The sequence below is a fragment of the Scardinius erythrophthalmus genome (assembly GCF_964197995.2).
Source record: "Scardinius erythrophthalmus genome assembly, chromosome: 14".
NCBI lineage: Eukaryota > Metazoa > Chordata > Actinopteri > Cypriniformes > Leuciscidae > Scardinius > Scardinius erythrophthalmus.
The window spans coordinates 5913701-5934058 of record NC_138234.1 but is presented as its reverse complement, the minus strand read 5'-3'; the positions used below and the strand labels follow the sequence as shown (position 1 = coordinate 5934058).

Sequence of the window (20358 nt, the reverse complement as noted above, 5' to 3'; positions counted from 1 at the left end):
GAATCGACCGCTCTCCCTCGTGCTACGTCACGACTCTCGCCCGTCACGCCCATTTTCAGATGCGGAAGTAAAATTTTCTCACAAAAACGACTCCAGAAGCCACTGTAGCGTATTTATAAATTTTTTTTAAGAAAATCTAGTTCCTACATTATTTTTCTATACATTGACTTGTTGGGTCTTCTAACCTGCAAGTTGCTCTTTAAGTTGTTGTTTTCTAAAAATCTCTCATATGATAGTTTTATGTGAGAAACAAACGGTAAATTGCGAAAATCTAATTTGCGAATTTTTTGCAAGTTTGACGTCAAATCTGATGTGATGCATCTTTGGTTCTCACATCTGGTGACTATTTGTCAAAGAAGTCTTTAATGACCAAAATGTAAGTCGTTATTCTCTGAAAACCCCCCAAATCTAATTTGCGTTCACATATATATGCACGTCAGTGGTGCATGTTCGGCGTCAATTGGCGAAAAGTCGTAAGATACAAGAACCAATGACATTTGTTGTCCTTGATGTCAAGCCTAATTCATCAAGACATGTGAGGCTAGTTTTCATGTCAAGTCAGATGTCGTTTGTGCTCATCTCATGACCATGTCCTCCGTTTCACCTTGACAGACATTGATGAGTGCCAGACCGCGGGCATCTGTATGAACGGCCGCTGCGTGAACACCGAGGGCTCTTTCCACTGTGAGTGCCCGCCAGGCCTGGCCATCGGCGTGGACGGGCGTGTCTGCATAGATACTCACATGCGCACCACATGCTACGGCGCAATAAAGATAGGCACATGTTCGCGCCCGTTCCCCGGGGCGGTGACGAAGTCCGAATGCTGTTGCGCCAACCCAGAACATGGCTTCGGAGAACCCTGCAAACCCTGCCCGGCGTTCAACTCAGGTAGACTGCAGGGATACACCTTCCAGTCCAGAACGATATTTTAATATTAACGCAACATACGTTAGCTTTGACTTGTGTGCTAACAGGTAGCTAACGTGTTTTGTTTGTCCTCAGCCGATTTTCAGGCGTTGTGCAGCAGTGGACCTGGAATCACCGCAGATGGACGAGGTAAGTCTGTCTTCGCTACTATGCTAGTACGTTTGCGAATGCTAAACGCTAACGGACTATATTAGATTTCTTTACGAATGCTAAATGCTAATGAACTGTAATCACAGTAATTTGATTTCTTTGCGAAAGCTAAATGCTAATGAGTTGTATTTGATTTATTTGCGAATGCTATACGCTAACAGGCTGTATTTGACTTCTTTGCGAAAGCTAAATGCTAATGAACTGTATTTGATTTATTTGAGAATGCTATACGCTAACGGCTGTATTTGACTTCTTTACAAATGCTGAATGCTAACCAACTGTATTTGATTTCTTTGTAGACATCAATGAATGTGCTTTGGATCCAGACATCTGTCAAAACGGTATATGCGAGAACTTGCGCGGGAGCTACCGTTGCATCTGTAACATCGGCTACGAGTCTGACGCTAGCGGAAAGAATTGCGTGGGTGAGTTGCGTAACTTTTTTTAAATTACGCAAGACGTAGCTTCTACTCCTGTTTTGTTTTATGTACAAAATACATTTTGAACAACATTTGAACAACATGCTCTAACACCTAGCAAAAGTAGTTTGATTAATTTCGTGAATTTTTTTGCGCATGTTTCAGACATTAACGAGTGTTTGGTGAATCGGTTGTTGTGCGACAACGGCATGTGTAGAAACACGCCCGGAAGTTACACTTGCTCTTGCCCCAAAGGATTCTCCTTCAAAGCCGATTCTGAGACATGCGAAGGTAACTCCGACTCCAAAACAAAAAAATCTTATCTTTTTTCATAAATTTATATCGTAATGTCATACATTTCACTCAGACATCAACGAGTGCGACTCCAACCCCTGCATCAACGGCGTGTGCCGCAACATAGCCGGTTCCTTCAATTGCGAATGTTCCCACGGCAGCAAGCTGGACTCCACCAACACCATCTGCGTAGGTAAGTACGAACATTTGTTTTAGGCTAAAGAACAACGCGGTTTTATGCTAGCAGAAATGTGTTCTCTGATTTATTAATCACTTATGGATAGTTTAGTGGCTATTAAATGTTTTTAAAAAATGGACAGAAGATGCTAAACAAGCAACCACTTCCTGATTGTGCTACATTAGCATATGCCAATGTTGTTTATTTCCATTTTAAAGGTAACTGGATAACAGTCTGCTACTTTTATCCATTTCTAGCTAGGCGATTTTCATTCTTTGTCTGAAACTGAACATGGTTTGATTGAAATTAATGGAGTATGAAGGCAATAGGTCACGCGTTTGTGCTTTCAGGATGAATGCCCACTGTGATCTCATCCCGCTAGATATCCAAGTTGGTTTTTATATATCTGCAGAAATGCATCGATTCTCCACAGGGGAGTCGCTTCAAATGTCACAACGTCCATTTGTCATTGTCACACTTTCTTGGTTCTCTTGCATGTATTTGCCTCATGCAGACAGCATGAAAGGAACCTGCTGGCTGAACATCCAGGACGGCCGCTGTGAGGTGAACATAAACGGGGCCACGCTGAAGTCCGAGTGCTGCTCTACGCTGGGGGCGGCCTGGGGAAGCCCATGTGAACGCTGTGAAATTGGTTAGTTCATATGCAAAAACAACCAAAAATAGATATATATATACACACAATACACAATTACACAATTGAAGAAAATAAATATATAATTTTTATTTTTTAGAATAATTTATATATACGATTGTATCATTTATTTATTTTTTAAATATGTACTGTATATAAATGTTTGAGAATTATTTGATATATAACTTTTGATTTTATATATATATATATATATATATATATATATATACACACACACAATTGTATTTGTATTTTTTATTATAATTGATTTTATTTATCATTTACAAAATATTTTTTTCATTATATAATATTTAATATATAACCTGCTTTTTTTTTTTTTTTTTTATTATAATTTATATATATTTTTAGAATATATATATATATATATATATATATACAAACATTAAAAATATATATTATTTGATATACTTATACATAATTTTATTTGTATTTTTATTATAATTTATAAATAATTTATCATTTAAAACATGAAAAATTATATATATTTTTGAAATTTATTTAATATATAACTTCTGCTTATATCTGTTTTTTATTATAATAATTTATGTATAATTTTTATCATTCATACAAAAAATATTAAATATATATGTCTTTATTATATAATATTTAATATATCTGCTTAAATATAATCTTATTTTATTTTTTTTATTATAAATATATTAGAATACATATTTGATATATAACTTTTGCACACACACATATATATATATATATAAAACTTTGTGTATTTTTATTATAATTTATAAATATTTTTTATCATTTAAAAAAATATTTTTGAAAATTATTTTATTCATAACTTTAGCATATATATATATATATATATATATATATATATATATATATATATATATATATATATATATATATATATATATATATATATATATATATATATATATATATGCTGTTTATATATTTCGCTGTAATTTTGTCTCCAAAGTATCATTATCTTAAAAACACGCTCACATACACATAGTAAACCGTATTGACCTATATTTTCTACAGATCCTGCCTGCTCGAAAGGTTTCGCTCGCATGAAAGGTCTTGTGTGTGAAGGTACGTGCTACCCACAATCCCTTGCTGCATTCACCTGGTGCGCTGCATGACGATGCATAACTTCTCTGCTCCATCTTCAGATATTAACGAGTGTGAGGTTTTCCCCGGCGTGTGCACAAACGGCCGGTGTGTGAACACCCAGGGCTCGTTCCGGTGCGAGTGTCCCGAGGGTCTCACGCTGGACGGAGCCGGACGAACATGTGTTGGTCTGTGAACTGAACATTTATATATTCAATATTTAATCTGACTTATTTACAAAAGTATAAAAATCATCATCACTTAAGCCGGGTGCACACTGTGCGATTTATAAAAGTGCATTACACACAGGATTGAAATGGCGGCTACAAGGAAATCTTTAACGTTAATTTTGGTCATGGCTTGTCTTGAAAAACAAAGACGATTTGACTGTCGTCGTAGGAGAGTCACTGCAGGACTGAGAGTCAAACCTGCTGACACTAACAGAATTTTATCTGAGGTCAAATTCGATCATAAAGGTCATTAATCGGCTGACGGTGAACATGTCAAACTAACGATCAAAGACTTCAGATTTTAGCCTATAGGATCAGAGGAATCATTTAGGATTTGCATAAATTTGTCTCAGACGGTCAAATCGTACAGTGTGAACCAGGCTTTACTAAATCAAACTTTCCCTAACAGGAGGTCTTGATCCAAAGCAGTGATGTAAACTGGTTGTGTGTGTCCCGCAGACATCCGAAGCGAGCAGTGTTACATGAAATGGGACGAGGACGAGTGCGTGGAGCCGTTACCGGGCCGTTACCGGGCGGATATGTGCTGTTGTACGGTGGGAGCGGCGTGGGGCGTCGACTGTGAGGCGTGTCCCAAACCAAACACTCCCGAATATAAAAGCATCTGCCCTCGTGGACCCGGGATCGCCAACCGAGGAGACATCCTGACTGGGAGACCCTTCTATAAAGGTAATTTATTCATAGAGATCTACGTATATAGAAATCTTGACCGATGTGATAACGATAACTGTTTTGGATACTGCCGATATTATACATCAACATTTAAAAACAGTTTCAAACGATCATTTTGAAAACACTAATATCTGAAACCGATATTATGGCTGACATTATCTACTGTATATATATATATTTTACTACCACAAAACATGACAAATTTTATAATTTATAATATAATTTTTTTATATTAATTATTTTTTTATTTTATAAAATTATATATATATACTATTTATATATTATAAATATATTATATATACTTTTATATATATATATATATATATATATATATATATATATATAATTTATGGTTATTTCAGACCAAACCAAACTATCCCTAAAATAAGTATTATTTTATATAAAAATATTTTCTTGTTTTATTTTTTTCAACTGAACCAATAAACCAAGATTTTGTCTGTCTGAAGTTTGGGACCATTGGGAATAACACTTATTTATCCTTCTTTATCTATATTTGGGCTTTACAACTTAAAAAAAATATAGATTTTACCTAAAACTTTCAAAAATGTTCTTAAAAAAAAAAAAAAATAATAATAATAATATATTATATATATATATATATATATATATATATATATTAAAATTATATTAAAATTTACTATATATACAGTATGTATGAGATAGTATATTTGAAAGATGGGACTTTGTCTTAAAGCCTGTTTTCCCCTGTAGATGTGAACGAATGTAAGGTGTTCAAAGGCCTGTGCACTCACGGGACGTGCCGAAACACCATCGGGAGCTTCAAGTGTCGCTGCGACAGTGGTTTCGCCCTCACCATGGAGGAGAGGAACTGCACAGGTCCACATCTCACACACACACACATCTGAATCAGACACACACTCCATGTGTTTCTGTGCATGGCTCACGCGGTTCCCTTCATCCGGCAGATATCGACGAGTGCACCATCTCTCCTGACCTGTGTGGACACGGCGTCTGCGTCAACACGCCGGGCAGCTTCGAGTGCGAGTGTGCCGACGGCTACGAGAGCGGCTTCATGATGATGAAGAACTGCATGGGTGAGACACCAGAGGCCTTTATACAGCCACAGTGTCTCTCGCTCTCTCTCTCTCTCTCTCTCTCTCGAAGTGTTTTATTGTAATTTGTATCTTGTTGCCTTTTTCAGTGTGACTCCCCTTTTGAAAGTGAAATGCCCTGTGTAGAGTGAAAAGCTTTCTTTCTTTTCCATTATTGTGGCAAGGTGTTGCCTTTTTTTAAAATATTGTAAATATTAGATTTTTCCTTCACTCTTGAAGGGTTGAGTGAGAATCTTTTTCTCCTGTTTTCTTGGGTAATTAGGGAGTGAGGAACCACTGCATTTAAATTTTCTGTCGTTTGATAGGCTTATTTAGTTACAATTGGGTTTAGACAGTAGCAACTTTTTGTTTGCTATTTTGACTAAGCCCACCTCTCTCTCTCTCTCTCTCTCTCTCTCTCTCTCTCTCTCTCTCTCTCTCTCTCTCTCTCTCTCTCTCTCTCTCTCTCCTGCAGACGTGGACGAGTGTGAGCGGGACCCTATGCTGTGTCGCGGAGGCGAGTGTCTGAACACCGAGGGCAGTTATGAGTGTGACTGTCCTCCAGGACACCAGCTGAGCACTGAAGCATCTGCCTGTGAAGGTACACAAGCTATAAACACACACACACACACACACACACACACACACACACACACACACACACACACATTTACTCAATATTAGAATGAGTGAGTGAATATGTGTGTGAATACATTCTGTTTATCAATTTAAAAAAATATTTATATAATTTCACTTTAATATTAACTTATCCAGTTAATATTTTGTCCATTTATTAATATTTCATATTTTGACCAATTCATATTTAATTAAAAAATCTTTTATTTTCTTAGTTTTGTTAGTAGTTTATTTAAATAGTATTTTTTTAATTATAGTATTAAAATAAAATATTAAAATAAATTATTGTTGTTATTATTATATTATAAATCAAACCTTTTTTCTGTACTTTATTATAATTGTATTCAGATGTGAACGAGTGTCAGCTGAGCGATAACCTGTGTAAGAACGGTCAGTGTGTGAACATGGTGGGAACCTACCAGTGCTCCTGCAACACGGGATACCAGGTGACGCCCGACAGACAGGGCTGTGTGGGTGAGCAAACATCCTCAAACATCTGCAAATATTCCCAAACATCGGCAAACATTCCCAAATATTCCCAAACATCTGCAAACATTCCCAAATATTCTCAAACATCTGCAAACATTCCCAAACATCGGCAAACATTCCCAAACATCTGCAAACATTCCCACATTTTCCCAAACATCTGCAAACATTCCCAAATATTTCCCAAATATCTGTTTAGTGTTTACATTCCCAAACATCCGCAAACATCCCCAAAAACATCTGCCATCTGCAAACATCCACAAACATCCCCAAAACATCCGCAAACATTCCCAAACATCTGCAAACATCCACAAACATCTGCAAACATTCCCAAACATCCTCAAATATTCCCAAACATGCACAGAACATCTGCAAACATCCTCAAACATTCCCAAACATCTACAAACATCTGCAAACAACCTCAGACAACTTCAAACATCCCCGGACATCCCCAAACATTCCCACACATCTGCAAACATTCCCAAACATTTGCAAACATCCTCAATATCCTCAGACATCCTCAAATATCCTCAAACATCCTCAAACATTCCCAAACATCCCCAAACATCATCAAACATTCCCAAACATCTACAAACATCCCCGACCATCTACAAACATCCTCAAACATTCCCAAACATCTGCAAAACATTTTCAAACATCCACAAACATTCCTAAACATCCCCAAAACATTCCCAAACATCCGCTAACATTCCCAAACTTCCCCAAAACATTCCCAAATATCCGCTAACATTCCCAAACTTCCCCAAAACCTTCCCAAACATCCGGAAATATCCCAAAACATCCGCAAACATCTGAACTGACATTCATTTTCAGAAACACCTTATAATTGTAATTTACTTTGAATATTTTTTTTTAAATAACTTTATATTATTTAATTTTAATGCTTTGTAACCTTTATTTATTTATTTATTATTTATTTAGCTGATTTTTGTATTAATTATTTTTATTTGTTTGTTTGTGTGATTTACTGTTATGAAACAAGAATATGTAATCATGCTGCCTTCTGTAAGGAGACTTACTAATAAAGTGTGTTTTTTGGCAGACATCGACGAGTGCACCATCATGAACGGCGGCTGCGACACACACTGCACGAACTCGGAGGGAAGTTACGAATGCAGCTGCAGCGAAGGTTACGCGCTCATGCCCGACCTCAGGACCTGCGCCGGTGAGACACACACACACACACACACACACACACACACACACACGGGACGTCCTCTCAAACTGACCCTCGGCTCTTTCCATAGACATCGACGAGTGTGAAGACTCTCCCGACATCTGCGACGGCGGCCAGTGTACGAACATCCCCGGAGAATATCGCTGCCTCTGCTACGACGGGTTCATGGCCTCCATGGACATGAGGACCTGCATCGGTGAGACACACAGCATCAGTGTATATGTGTGTGTGAGGACGAGACACGAAACGAACACACACGTTTGTGCAGATATAACCTTTAAATGATAGATGAATATTAAAGTAATTTAAAATATTTATAGCGTGTAACTTCAGTTCATACGTGTGTGAACCAAGAGACTAAACTTATATATACGTTTGATTATATATCACTTTTAAATTATTAAAAAGTAATAAATAATTTGAATTTGTCCATTAGTGTAGTTTAGATTTAATTAAATAATTAATAATATTACACGTAACAATTTACTTTTAAGTAAATAATTTCACATAATTTCATTTTGATTTGTTTTATGATTTTATTTTAATTATTTTATTTGTTTATTTGAGTAATTTACATTTAATAAAAAAATTACATTATTTTATTGATTTATTTTATTTATGCGTTTATGTTTTTATTTAATTTTTTATTATTTTATTTTGTTTTTTTGAGTAATTTACTTTCAATTAAAAGTTACATAATTTGCTACATCTATTTATGAATTCATTGTTTATGAATGATTTAATTGGATCAATTTGTTTATTTTAAGTACTAATTTACTTCTAATAAAATAATTTGGGTATTATTTAATTTTAATGTGTAGTAACCTTGATTTTTTTGTATTATTATTTAATTTGATTAATTTACTTTTAAACATCTTGATTTATTATTTTTAAAAATGTATAATAATTGCATTTTATGAAATAATTTATATTGTTTAATCATCTTGACATATTTTTTTATTTTTTAATGAATATATTATTTCATCCATTTGTTTGTTTATTTATGTGTAACATATTTTTATTCTAATATTTACTAATGATATTGTGCTGTTTGTTGGTGTCATTTCGTGATGTTATGGTCCAGATGTCAATGAGTGCGACCTGAACCCCAACATCTGTCTCCACGGCGACTGTGAGAACACTAAAGGATCCTTCATCTGCCACTGTCAGCTGGGATACTTCGTCAAGAAGGGCTCCACCGGATGCACAGGTACGAGAGTCCAGTCCCTCACACCAGCTTAAGTCAGGCTGGTTTTTGGAACATGCCAGCTGGTAGAAGTGGTTTGATTTTTTTTTCTTCTCCAGATATCGATGAATGTGAGATCGGCGCTCATAACTGCGACATGCACGCGGCGTGCGTCAACGTTCCCGGGAGCTTCAAGTGCCGCTGTCGCGACGGCTGGGAAGGAGATGGCATCAAATGCATCGGTGAGTGGCGAACGTTCCTCTCTGAACCAGGAGTGCTGCACAAGTCCCGAAAAGTGGTCCCAATATAGCTGGTCCCAATATAGCTCATAAACCCCGCATCCCCATCAAGACTAATGGGACACAGGCGAAACTAAACAACCAAATTACACTTTAAATAAATTTTTTCCGAAGATGTTTTTTTCTGTCATTTTAGGTCGTTTTGATCAGTCTGATGTGAGATTAAGTGTTCGTTTTTTAAAATAAGGTTGTTCTTAGTTATTTGATGCTATAAAAACGGAAATGTGACGTCATGATTGACAGCTGTGATTGACAGCTTCTCTAAACGAAGTCACTGAAGCACCAATGGATTTTTTGGGGATTTTCAGGAGGAGATTGGAGCTTTAACTTTAATTTCTACATGTCCATAACTGTTTATTTCACACTGACTTAATGAGTTGCTCTGCAGTAAACTTTGCTAACGGTTTCTGCGTGTGTGTGTGTGTGTGAGTGAGCGTGGGCGGCTCCATTTCACGTTTTACTAAAGCGTAAAATCATGTCCCAAATCAGTGCAAGATGTCAGCGCCATATTAGGAGATATCAGGCGGCTTCAATTTTCATCAGTAGAAGAGAGTGAAGGGGGTCGTCCATCTTTTTTTTCAGTCTGAACTCTGAACGTAGTCTGAGTTGAGTTGTGATTGTGTCTCTGCAGATGTGGACGAGTGTGTCACTGAAGAGCACAACTGTAACCCCAGCGCCGAGTGCATGAACACGCCGGGCTCGTACCGCTGCTCCTGTAAAGAGGGATTCAACGGAGACGGCTTCACCTGCTCCGGTACTGCTCACACCTTATCCTGTAACACAGACATGAATGACACGATTGTTCTGAGATGTGGTTGAGATTCCTGTCTGTGTGCCTGTAGACATGGACGAGTGCGCGGATAACGTCAATCTGTGTGAGAACGGCCAGTGTCTGAACGCCCCGGGCGGATACCGCTGCGAGTGTGAGATGGGCTTCACCCCGACTGAGGACAGCAAGGCCTGCCAGGGTACACACACACACACCTCTACAGTAACACACACACACTTACAGTAACACACTCACTCACTCACATCACACATACACACACACACGCACACACACACACACACACACACACACACACACCTCTACAGTAACTCACACACTTACTTACACACCTACAGTAACACATACACACACTCTCTCACTCACTGTACTGTTTTTATACTGTACAAACTGTATATTCTCTTTCCTTACACTAACCCTACCCATCAGACACACACACACACACACACACACACACACACAGAAAACTCATTCTGTGTGATTAATCAGCTTGGATCTACATCTAGGTCCCCACCGTGACACAAGTCACTATGAGTCTGTGTGCATTCAGGTTGAAGTCCCCACTGAGATAGAAAAACATTGTGTACACACACACACACACACACACACACTTACAGTAACACACACACATACCCACAGTAACACACACACACATTCCTACAGTAACACACACACACACCTACAGTAACACACTCACTCACACGACAGTACCACGCACACATCTACAGTAACACACACACACACACACACACACCTTACAGTAACACACCTACACTAACACACACACCTTACAGTAACGCACACACACCTACAGTAACACACACAGACATACCTACTGTAACACACACACCCACACACACACACACACACACACACACACCTACAGTAACACGCTCACACGACAGTAACACACACACATCTACAGTAACACACTCACACGACAGTAACACACACACATCTACAGTAACACACTCACATACAGTAACACACACACCTACACTAACACACACACACCTTACAGTAACACACACCTACACTAACACCCACACCTTACAGTAACGCTAACGCACTCACACACACACACACACACACACACACACACACACACACACACACACACACACACACACACACACACACCCCTACGGTAACACACTCACTCACACGACAGTAACACACACACATCTACAGTAACACACTCACATACAGTAACACACACACACACACACACACCTACACTAACACACACACCTTACAGTAATACACACCTACACTAACACACACACCTTACAGTAACACACACACACCTACAGTAACACACATGCCTACTGTAACACACACACACACACACACACACACACACACACACACACACACCTACAGTAACACACAGACACACACATACCTACTGTAACACACACACCTACAGTAACACACACATACCTAATGTAACACACACACACACACACACACACACAATAACACACACACACACACACACACACCTACAGTAGCACACTCACTCACACACACACACACACACACACACACACACACACACACACACACACACACCTACAGTAACACATTCACATACAGTAAGACACACCTACACACACACACCTTACAGTAACTCACATACACACCTACAGTAGCACACTCACTCACACACACACACCTACAGTAGCACACTCACTCACTCACACACACACACACACACACACACACACACACCTACAGTAACACATTCACATACAGTAAGACACACCTACACACACACACACACACACACACACCTTACAGTAACTCACACACACACACTCTCACACACACACACCTACAGTAACACACACTCACTCACAGCGCTGTGTGTCCTCCTTCAGATATCGACGAGTGCAACTTCCAGAACATCTGTGTGTTCGGGTCGTGTCAGAACCTGCCGGGGATGTTCCGCTGCGTCTGTGACTACGGCTACGAGCTGGACCGCAGCGGAGGAAACTGCACAGGTGACACACACACACACACACACATCACATGTAGATCTTCGGCCTGCAGATCATCAGGTCATTTCAGCAAACGTCTACAAAAGGGCCTCATGTACAGTACTTCTTTGTGTAATGTACCTTTAATTAAATAATACAAATATTAATAATACAGTATATAACTTAACTGTAATCATGTTATTCTAATCCCACTGGAAACACAGCGAGTGTGTGTTATTTCTCAGTTCTGTCTCACACTTTCTCCGTCTGCCTTAGACATCAACGAGTGTTTCGACCCGGTGAACTGCATCAACGGAGTGTGTGTGAACCTGCCCGGCAGCTACCTGTGCAACTGCCCGCCGGACTTCGAGCTCAACCCGTCCGGAGTCGGCTGTGTCGGTACGTCACACACTCAGCGCCTCATTCCAATCCTCATTTCAACATGACTTTAAACCCTTCGAGAGTCGACTCGCGTGCTGTGTTCAGTTCTGCAGGAGTGTGTATCAGTATACTGGATCCGTGCAGCTCTTAAAGTGACAGTAGCCTAATATTCCTGACGCCGTCTCTATAGTAACACTGATCAAACAACAAAAGACAGAGAAAACTCACTCGTTCTTGACTGAATCACTTTTGAAAGCATATTTGTAATGTATATTTCACTTGTATATGTGTATGTGAGTGATATCTAAGTTTTTTATTTTTTTACCTTATTGGAATCGAAATTAGGAATTGTTAAAGTTCAAACGATACCCTCCTCGTGCCTCTCATGTTCTGCGATACGCGTGACACTAACGAGCCGTGATCCTCTCCCCTCGGACAGACACGCGCGTGGGAAACTGTTTCCTGGACACTCTGGACCGGGGCGACGGCGGGATCTCCTGCAGCGCTGAGATCGGAGTGGGCGTGACCCGCGCGTCCTGCTGCTGCTCGCTGGGCGGAGCCTGGGGCAACCCGTGTGAACTCTGCCCTCCCGTCAACTCCTGTACGGACACACACACACACACACTCACTGCTGTCACACACACACTCTGCCCTCCCGTCAACTCCTGTACGGACACACACACACACACACACTCACTGCTGTCACACACACACTCACTGCTGTCACACACACACTCACTGCTGTCACACACACACTCACTGCTGTCACACACACTCACTGCGGTCACACACACTCACTGCTGTCACACACACACTCACTGCTGTCACACACACACACTCACTGCTGTCACACACACTCACTGCTGTCACACACACACTCACTGCTGTCACACACACACTCACTGCTGTCACACACACACTCACTGCTGTCACACACACACTCACTGCTGTCACACACACTCACTGCTGTCATACACACACTCACTGCGGTCACACACACTCACTGCTGTCACACACACACACACACACACACACACACACACTGCTGTCACACACACTCACTGCTGTCACACACACACTCACTGCCGTCACACACACACTCACTGCTGTCACACACACACTCACTGCTGTCACACACACACTCACTGTGGTCACACACACTCACTGCTGTCATACACACACTCACTGCTGTCACACACACTCACTGCTGTCACACACACACACACACACTCACTGCTGTCTTACACACATTCACTGCTGTCACACACACCCACTGCTGTCACACACACTCACTGCTGTCACACACACACTCACTGCTGTCACACACACACTCACTGCTGTCACACACACACTCACTACTGTCACACACACACTCACTGCTGTCACACACACACTCACTGCTGTCACACACACACTCACTACTGTCACACACACACTCACTGCTGTCTTACACACACTCACTGCTGTCACACACACACTCACTGCTGTCACACACACACTCACTGCTGTCACACACTCACTGCTGTCACACACACACTCACTGCTGTCACACACACTCACTGCTGTCACACACACACTCTGCCCCTTGTCAACTCCTGTACGGACACACACACCCACACACACACCCCCACACACACTCACTGCTGTCACACACACACTCACTGCTGTCACACACACTTCCTGCTGTCTTAAAAAACAATAATCTCTCCCAAACAGTGTTGGGGAAAGTTACCTTTAAAAGTAATGCATTACAATATTGTGTTACTCACAAAAAAAGTAACTAATAGCGTTACTTGGTTACTTTTCATGTTAACTAAGGTAGTAAACTAATGTTAAACCTTATTGTAAAGTGTTACCATAAACTCTATATAAACCATTTACACATGACAGTGGAAAACCCCAAACAAAGTCTTTGTGCCGTGAGCAAACATGAGCAAACGCCCTGATGAATTCTGTCTCCTCACAGCCGAGTACAAAACCCTGTGTCCCGGAGGAGAAGGCTTCCGGCCGAACCCCATCACAGTCATCCTGGAGGGTAAGTGTGGATCGGGCCGCGGGCAGCGGGATGAAGCCTGGGGGGTTTAGAGTAATAACTCTCTCTCTCTCTCTGTCCCACATCAGACATAGACGAATGCCAGGAGCTGCCCGGCCTGTGTCAGGGGGGAAACTGTGTCAACACCTTCGGCAGCTTCCAGTGCGAGTGTCCCGCCGGATACTACCTCAACGAGGAGACGCGCATCTGTGAAGGTCATCTGAGCTGCTGGAAACTCACATTTATTCCAGCCATTTATCTTCATGTTTATTAACCCCAATTCATTTCTTATGAATGAATGATTTTTAACAAAATGTTTGTATTAATATTTCAATTAAATATTTATACTAAATTTATATTCATATTTTAATTTATGTTCGTATTTTGATCGGTTAATTTTAATGTTTTAATTAAATAATAAAAATAACTCTAAACATTTTTAGCATTAGTACTTCAATTAAATATTTGAATGTTTAGTAACCTTTATTTTTTTATGAATTAATGTATGTAAATTAAATAAAGAATTAATTAAACAGTTTTATATTAATATTTCAATTAAATATTTATATTCATATTTTGATTTATATTCATATTTTGATTGATTAATTGTATTATATTTAGTAACCTTAATTAATTTTTTATGAAAATGTATTTGTGTATTTATTCTTTAAATAATAATTATATTATTTAAAAGTAAATGTTATAATTTGTATATAATATAAATGTTGTATATAATTTAAATGTTATATTATTTAAATGTAATTTAAATAATAATGAAATAAAATAATTTATTTGATTTACTTTAAATAAAAAGTTAACTTTAAATTAAACTTTGTATATTAGTACTTCAATGAAATATTTATTAAATATTTTAATAATTAAGAATTGTTTTATTTGTGAAATTTTAATTAAACAAACAATTAACTTAATTAAATCCTTTAGAATTTACATAAATATTTTACATATTTGAATTTATAGTAATATTTTAATAATTTAATTTACTTTATTTTTATATTTATTGACATTTAATGCTTAGTAACTTTGACTTATAAATGTATTTTTTTAAATGTATTTTTATTAAAATTAAAATAATTAACTTGTAATTAACTAATTTTACATTACATCTATATGAGTATTTTAATTTATATTAATATTTTAATAATTTAAATTACTTAATTAAAATTTTATATATATTGAAGTTTAATAACTAACTTTGATTTAGGAATTATTTTAATAGTTTGTGTAATTTACTTTTAATGAAAAAAAAAGTAACAGAATATACATTTATTTAATTTTAATAATCTGATTTTCAGCAAACTTAAAAAAAGGGAGCAACCAGACCGAAAGAGTTGGAGTGGTTTGAGTGGCTGAATACTGATATTTTTGACCGATTCTCACACAGATATTGATGAATGTACGGCACACATCGGCATCTGTGGCCCGGGAACCTGCTACAACACGCTGGGAAACTACACCTGTGTCTGTCCACCCGAATACATGCAGGTCAACGGAGGAAACAACTGCATGGGTAAGACCTCGCCATCTAGTGTTCTGGCTCTTAAAGGGGTAGTTCACCCAAAAATTAAAATTAGCCCATGATTTACTCACCCTCAAGACATCCTAGGTGAATATGACATTATTCTTTCAGACAAATACAATCAGAGATATATAAAAAATGTCCTGGCTCTTCCAAGCTTTATAATGGCAGTGAATGGGTTTTGTTTTTGGAAGTCCATAAAAGCACTTTTATCATGGATAGATGCACTTTTATGATGGATAGATGCACTTTTATGATGGACAGATGCACTTTTATGATGGATAAATGCACTTTGTTCATGGATAGATGCACTTTGTTCATGGATAGATGCACTTTTATGATGGACAGATGCACTTTTATGATGGATAGATGCACTTTTATCATGGATAGATGCACTTTTTTCATGGATAGATGAACTTTTATCATGGATAGATGCACTTTTTTCATGGATAGATGAACTTTTATCATGGATATATGCACTTTTATGATGGATAGATGCACTTTTATCATGGACAGATGCACTTTTATGATGGATAGATAAACTTTTATGATGGACAGATGCACTTTTATGATGGACAGATGCACTTTTATGATGGACAGATGCACTTTTATGATGATAGATGCACTTTTTTCATGGATAGATGAACTTTTATCATGGATAGATGCACTTTTATGATGGACAGATGCACTTTTATGATGGATAGATAAACTTTTATGATGGACAGATGCTCTTTTATGATGGACAGATGCACTTTTATGATGGACAGATGCACTTTTATGATGGACAGATGCACTTTTATGATGGATAAATGCACTTTGTTCATGGATAGATTCACTTTTATCATGGATAGATGCACTTTTTTCATGGATAGATGAACTTTTATCATGGATAGATGCACTTTTTTCATGGATAGATGAACTTTTATCATGGATAGATGCACTTTTATGATGGATAGATGCACTTTTATCATGGACAGATGCACTTTTATGATGGATAGATAAACTTTTATGATGGACAGATGCACTTTTATGATGGACAGATGCACTTTTATGATGGACAGATGCACTTTTATGATGATAGATGCACTTTTTTCATGGATAGATGAACTTTTATCATGGATAGATGCACTTTTATGATGGACAGATGCACTTTTATGATGGATAGATAAACTTTTATGATGGACAGATGCTCTTTTATCATGGACAGATGCACTTTTATGATGGACAGATGCACTTTTATGATGGACAGATGCACTTTTATGATGGATAAATGCACTTTGTTCATGGATAGATGCACTTTTATCATGGATAGATGCACTTTTTTCATGGATAGATGAACTTTTATCATGGATAGATGCACTTTTTTCATGGATAGATGAACTTTTATCATGGATAGATGCACTTTTATGATGGATAGATGCACTTTTATCATGGACAGATGCACTTTTATGATGGATAGATAAACTTTTATGATGGACAGATGCACTTTTATGATGGACAGATGCACTTTTATGATGGACAGATGCACTTTTATGATGATAGATGCACTTTTTTCATGGATAGATGAACTTGTATCATGGATAGATGCACTTTTATGATGGACAGATGCACTTTTATGATGGATAGATAAACTTTTATGATGGACAGATGCTCTTTTATGATGGACAGATGCACTTTTATGATGGACAGATGCACTTTTATGATGGACAGATGCACTTTTATGATGGATAAATGCACTTTGTTCATGGATAGATGCACTTTTATCATGGATAAATGCACTTTTATCATGGATAGATGCACTTTTTTCATGGATAGATTAACTTTTATCATGGATAGATGCACTTTTATGATGGATAGATGCACTTATGATGTATAGATGCACTTTTATCATGGATAGATGCACTTTTATGATGGACAGATGCACTTTTATCATGGATAGATGCACTTTTATGATGGATAGATGCACTTTTTTCATGGATAGATGCACTTTTATCATGGATAGATGCACTTTTATCATGGATAGATGCACTTTTATCATGGATAGATGCACTTTTATGAACAAAACCCATTCACTGACATTATAAAGCCTGGAAGAGCCAGGACATTTTTTAATATATCTCTGATTGCATTCGTCTGAAAGAAGAAAGTTATCTACACCTAGGATGACTTGAGGGTGAGTAAATCATGGGCTAATTTTGCTTTTTGGGTGAACTATCCCTTTAATCGGGGGCCTTTGGAGTCATTTTGTGTACTTTTGGATGTCCTGGATGTGCAGATATGAGGAAAAGCGTGTGTTATCGCAACTTCAACGACACCTGCGAGAACGAGCTGCCCTTCAACATGACCAAGAAGATGTGCTGTTGCTCGTATAACGTGGGCAAAGCCTGGAACAGACCGTGTGAGGCCTGTCCGACCCCGGCCACCAGTGAGTGTCTCTCAACGGGAAGATATACCTGAACCTGCTGCTAGTTTCAATATTCACACAGATCTGTGTATTTCTGTCTCCTGTAGCCGAGTACCAGCTTCTGTGTGGATATCTGGCTCCTGGTTTCATCATTGACTTCCACACCGGAAAACCTATCGGTGAGTCAGTTCGACCTGAACTTCACATTTCACGTGACTAGCTTGTTGATTTCTTCAACAATGTATCGTACTATGAAAGGTAAGCGAGTTACGTCATTGTACGGGAAACGCACTCCTGATCACACAAACGTTTCCTCCGTCAGATATCGATGAGTGTCGCGAGATCTCGGGCCTCTGCGCTAACGGCGTGTGCATCAACCAGATCGGGAGCTTCCGCTGCGAGTGTCGCATGGGCTTCAGCTACAACAACATCCTGCTCATATGTGAAGGTACCCATGCTCCTGACGCATTTAACCAAAGATTGTTCACGTATTCCTCGACTCACGCCTTCTGGACTTTTTCCACCACAGATATCGATGAGTGCAATAGCGGCGACAACCTGTGCCAGCGCAACGCTAACTGCATCAACATCCCCGGGAGCTACCGCTGCGAGTGTTCAGCCGGATTCAAGCTGTCGCCCAGCGGAGCGTGTGTGGGTGAGTCTCCAGCTTTCACCAATAAAAACATTCAAAATCCAGAGGGGAATTTAGACACTAGAATGTGCCATAATAGAATGCGCCATAATAGAATGCGGCATAATAGAATGCGGCATAATAAAATAATTTAAGCACTCATGATTTACTTAACGATTTCTGCAATTTTGCTCACAATGCACCTATATTGCGCTATATTGTGTCATTTTAGAATGCACTAGAATGTCCCATAATAGAATGCACCGTTATAAAATGTGCCATAATAGAATGCGCTAGAATGCACCAGAATGCACTGTTATAAAATGCACTATAATTGAATGCGCCAGAACGCACCATTATAAGCTGCACTATAATGCGCCGTAATAGAATGCACTAGAATGTGTCATAATAGAATGCACAGTTATAAAATGTGCCATAGGGCAATTCCGCGCAAAACTGTCACATCCATAACGCCAACTAAATACCATGGCATTGTGTTGGCGTTATGGATGTGACAGTTTTGCGTGGAATTGCCCCATAATAGAATGCACCAGAATGCACCATTATAAAATGCACTATAATTGAATGTGCCATAATAGAATGCGCCATAATAGAATTCACCATAATAGAATGCACCATAATAGAATTCACCATAATAGAATGTGCCATAATAGAATTCACCATAATAGAATGTGCCATAATAGAATGCACCGTAATAGAATGCACCATATTAGAATGTTCCATACTATAATGCGCCGTAATAGAATGCACCATAATAGAATGTGCCATAATAGAATGCGCTATAATAGAATGCACCATAATAGAATGCACCATAATAAAATGCACCATAATAGAATGCGCCATAATAGAATGCGCCATAATGCGCTGTAATAGAATGTGCCATAATGCACCATAATAGAATGTGCCATAATGTGCTGTAATAGAAAGATAGTGTCATAATAAAATGTGGCAAAATAAATAAAACTAAATAAAATAATTTAAGCTGTTATAATTTACTAAATTGTTGCTGCACTTATGTGTAAAATGTTCTCGCAAAACTCTTTGTTTAACTGTAAAGTGTAAAATAGTAC

General features: G+C 38.4%; 1 protein-coding gene across 1 annotated transcript in view; it reads left to right on the top strand.

The window, feature by feature from the left end:
• The window catches only part of fbn2b (fibrillin 2b), a 74524-nt gene that overhangs the window by 36732 nt on the left and 17434 nt on the right, over window positions 1–20358 (top strand). The window contains exons 16-44 of the mRNA XM_081385211.1: window positions 613–888; window positions 1003–1056; window positions 1377–1502; window positions 1662–1787; window positions 1864–1983; window positions 2483–2620; window positions 3647–3697; window positions 3778–3903; window positions 4405–4632; window positions 5368–5493; window positions 5583–5711; window positions 6184–6309; window positions 6693–6818; window positions 7894–8016; window positions 8099–8224; window positions 9113–9238; window positions 9334–9456; window positions 10145–10267; window positions 10356–10481; window positions 12184–12306; window positions 12559–12681; window positions 13103–13264; window positions 14630–14698; window positions 14785–14910; window positions 16098–16223; window positions 18508–18657; window positions 18744–18815; window positions 18959–19084; window positions 19166–19291. Of these exons, the coding sequence (XP_081241337.1) occupies window positions 613–888; window positions 1003–1056; window positions 1377–1502; window positions 1662–1787; window positions 1864–1983; window positions 2483–2620; window positions 3647–3697; window positions 3778–3903; window positions 4405–4632; window positions 5368–5493; window positions 5583–5711; window positions 6184–6309; window positions 6693–6818; window positions 7894–8016; window positions 8099–8224; window positions 9113–9238; window positions 9334–9456; window positions 10145–10267; window positions 10356–10481; window positions 12184–12306; window positions 12559–12681; window positions 13103–13264; window positions 14630–14698; window positions 14785–14910; window positions 16098–16223; window positions 18508–18657; window positions 18744–18815; window positions 18959–19084; window positions 19166–19291 (3702 nt within the window). The remainder of the gene's footprint in view (window positions 1–612; window positions 889–1002; window positions 1057–1376; window positions 1503–1661; window positions 1788–1863; window positions 1984–2482; window positions 2621–3646; window positions 3698–3777; window positions 3904–4404; window positions 4633–5367; window positions 5494–5582; window positions 5712–6183; window positions 6310–6692; window positions 6819–7893; window positions 8017–8098; window positions 8225–9112; window positions 9239–9333; window positions 9457–10144; window positions 10268–10355; window positions 10482–12183; window positions 12307–12558; window positions 12682–13102; window positions 13265–14629; window positions 14699–14784; window positions 14911–16097; window positions 16224–18507; window positions 18658–18743; window positions 18816–18958; window positions 19085–19165; window positions 19292–20358) is intronic.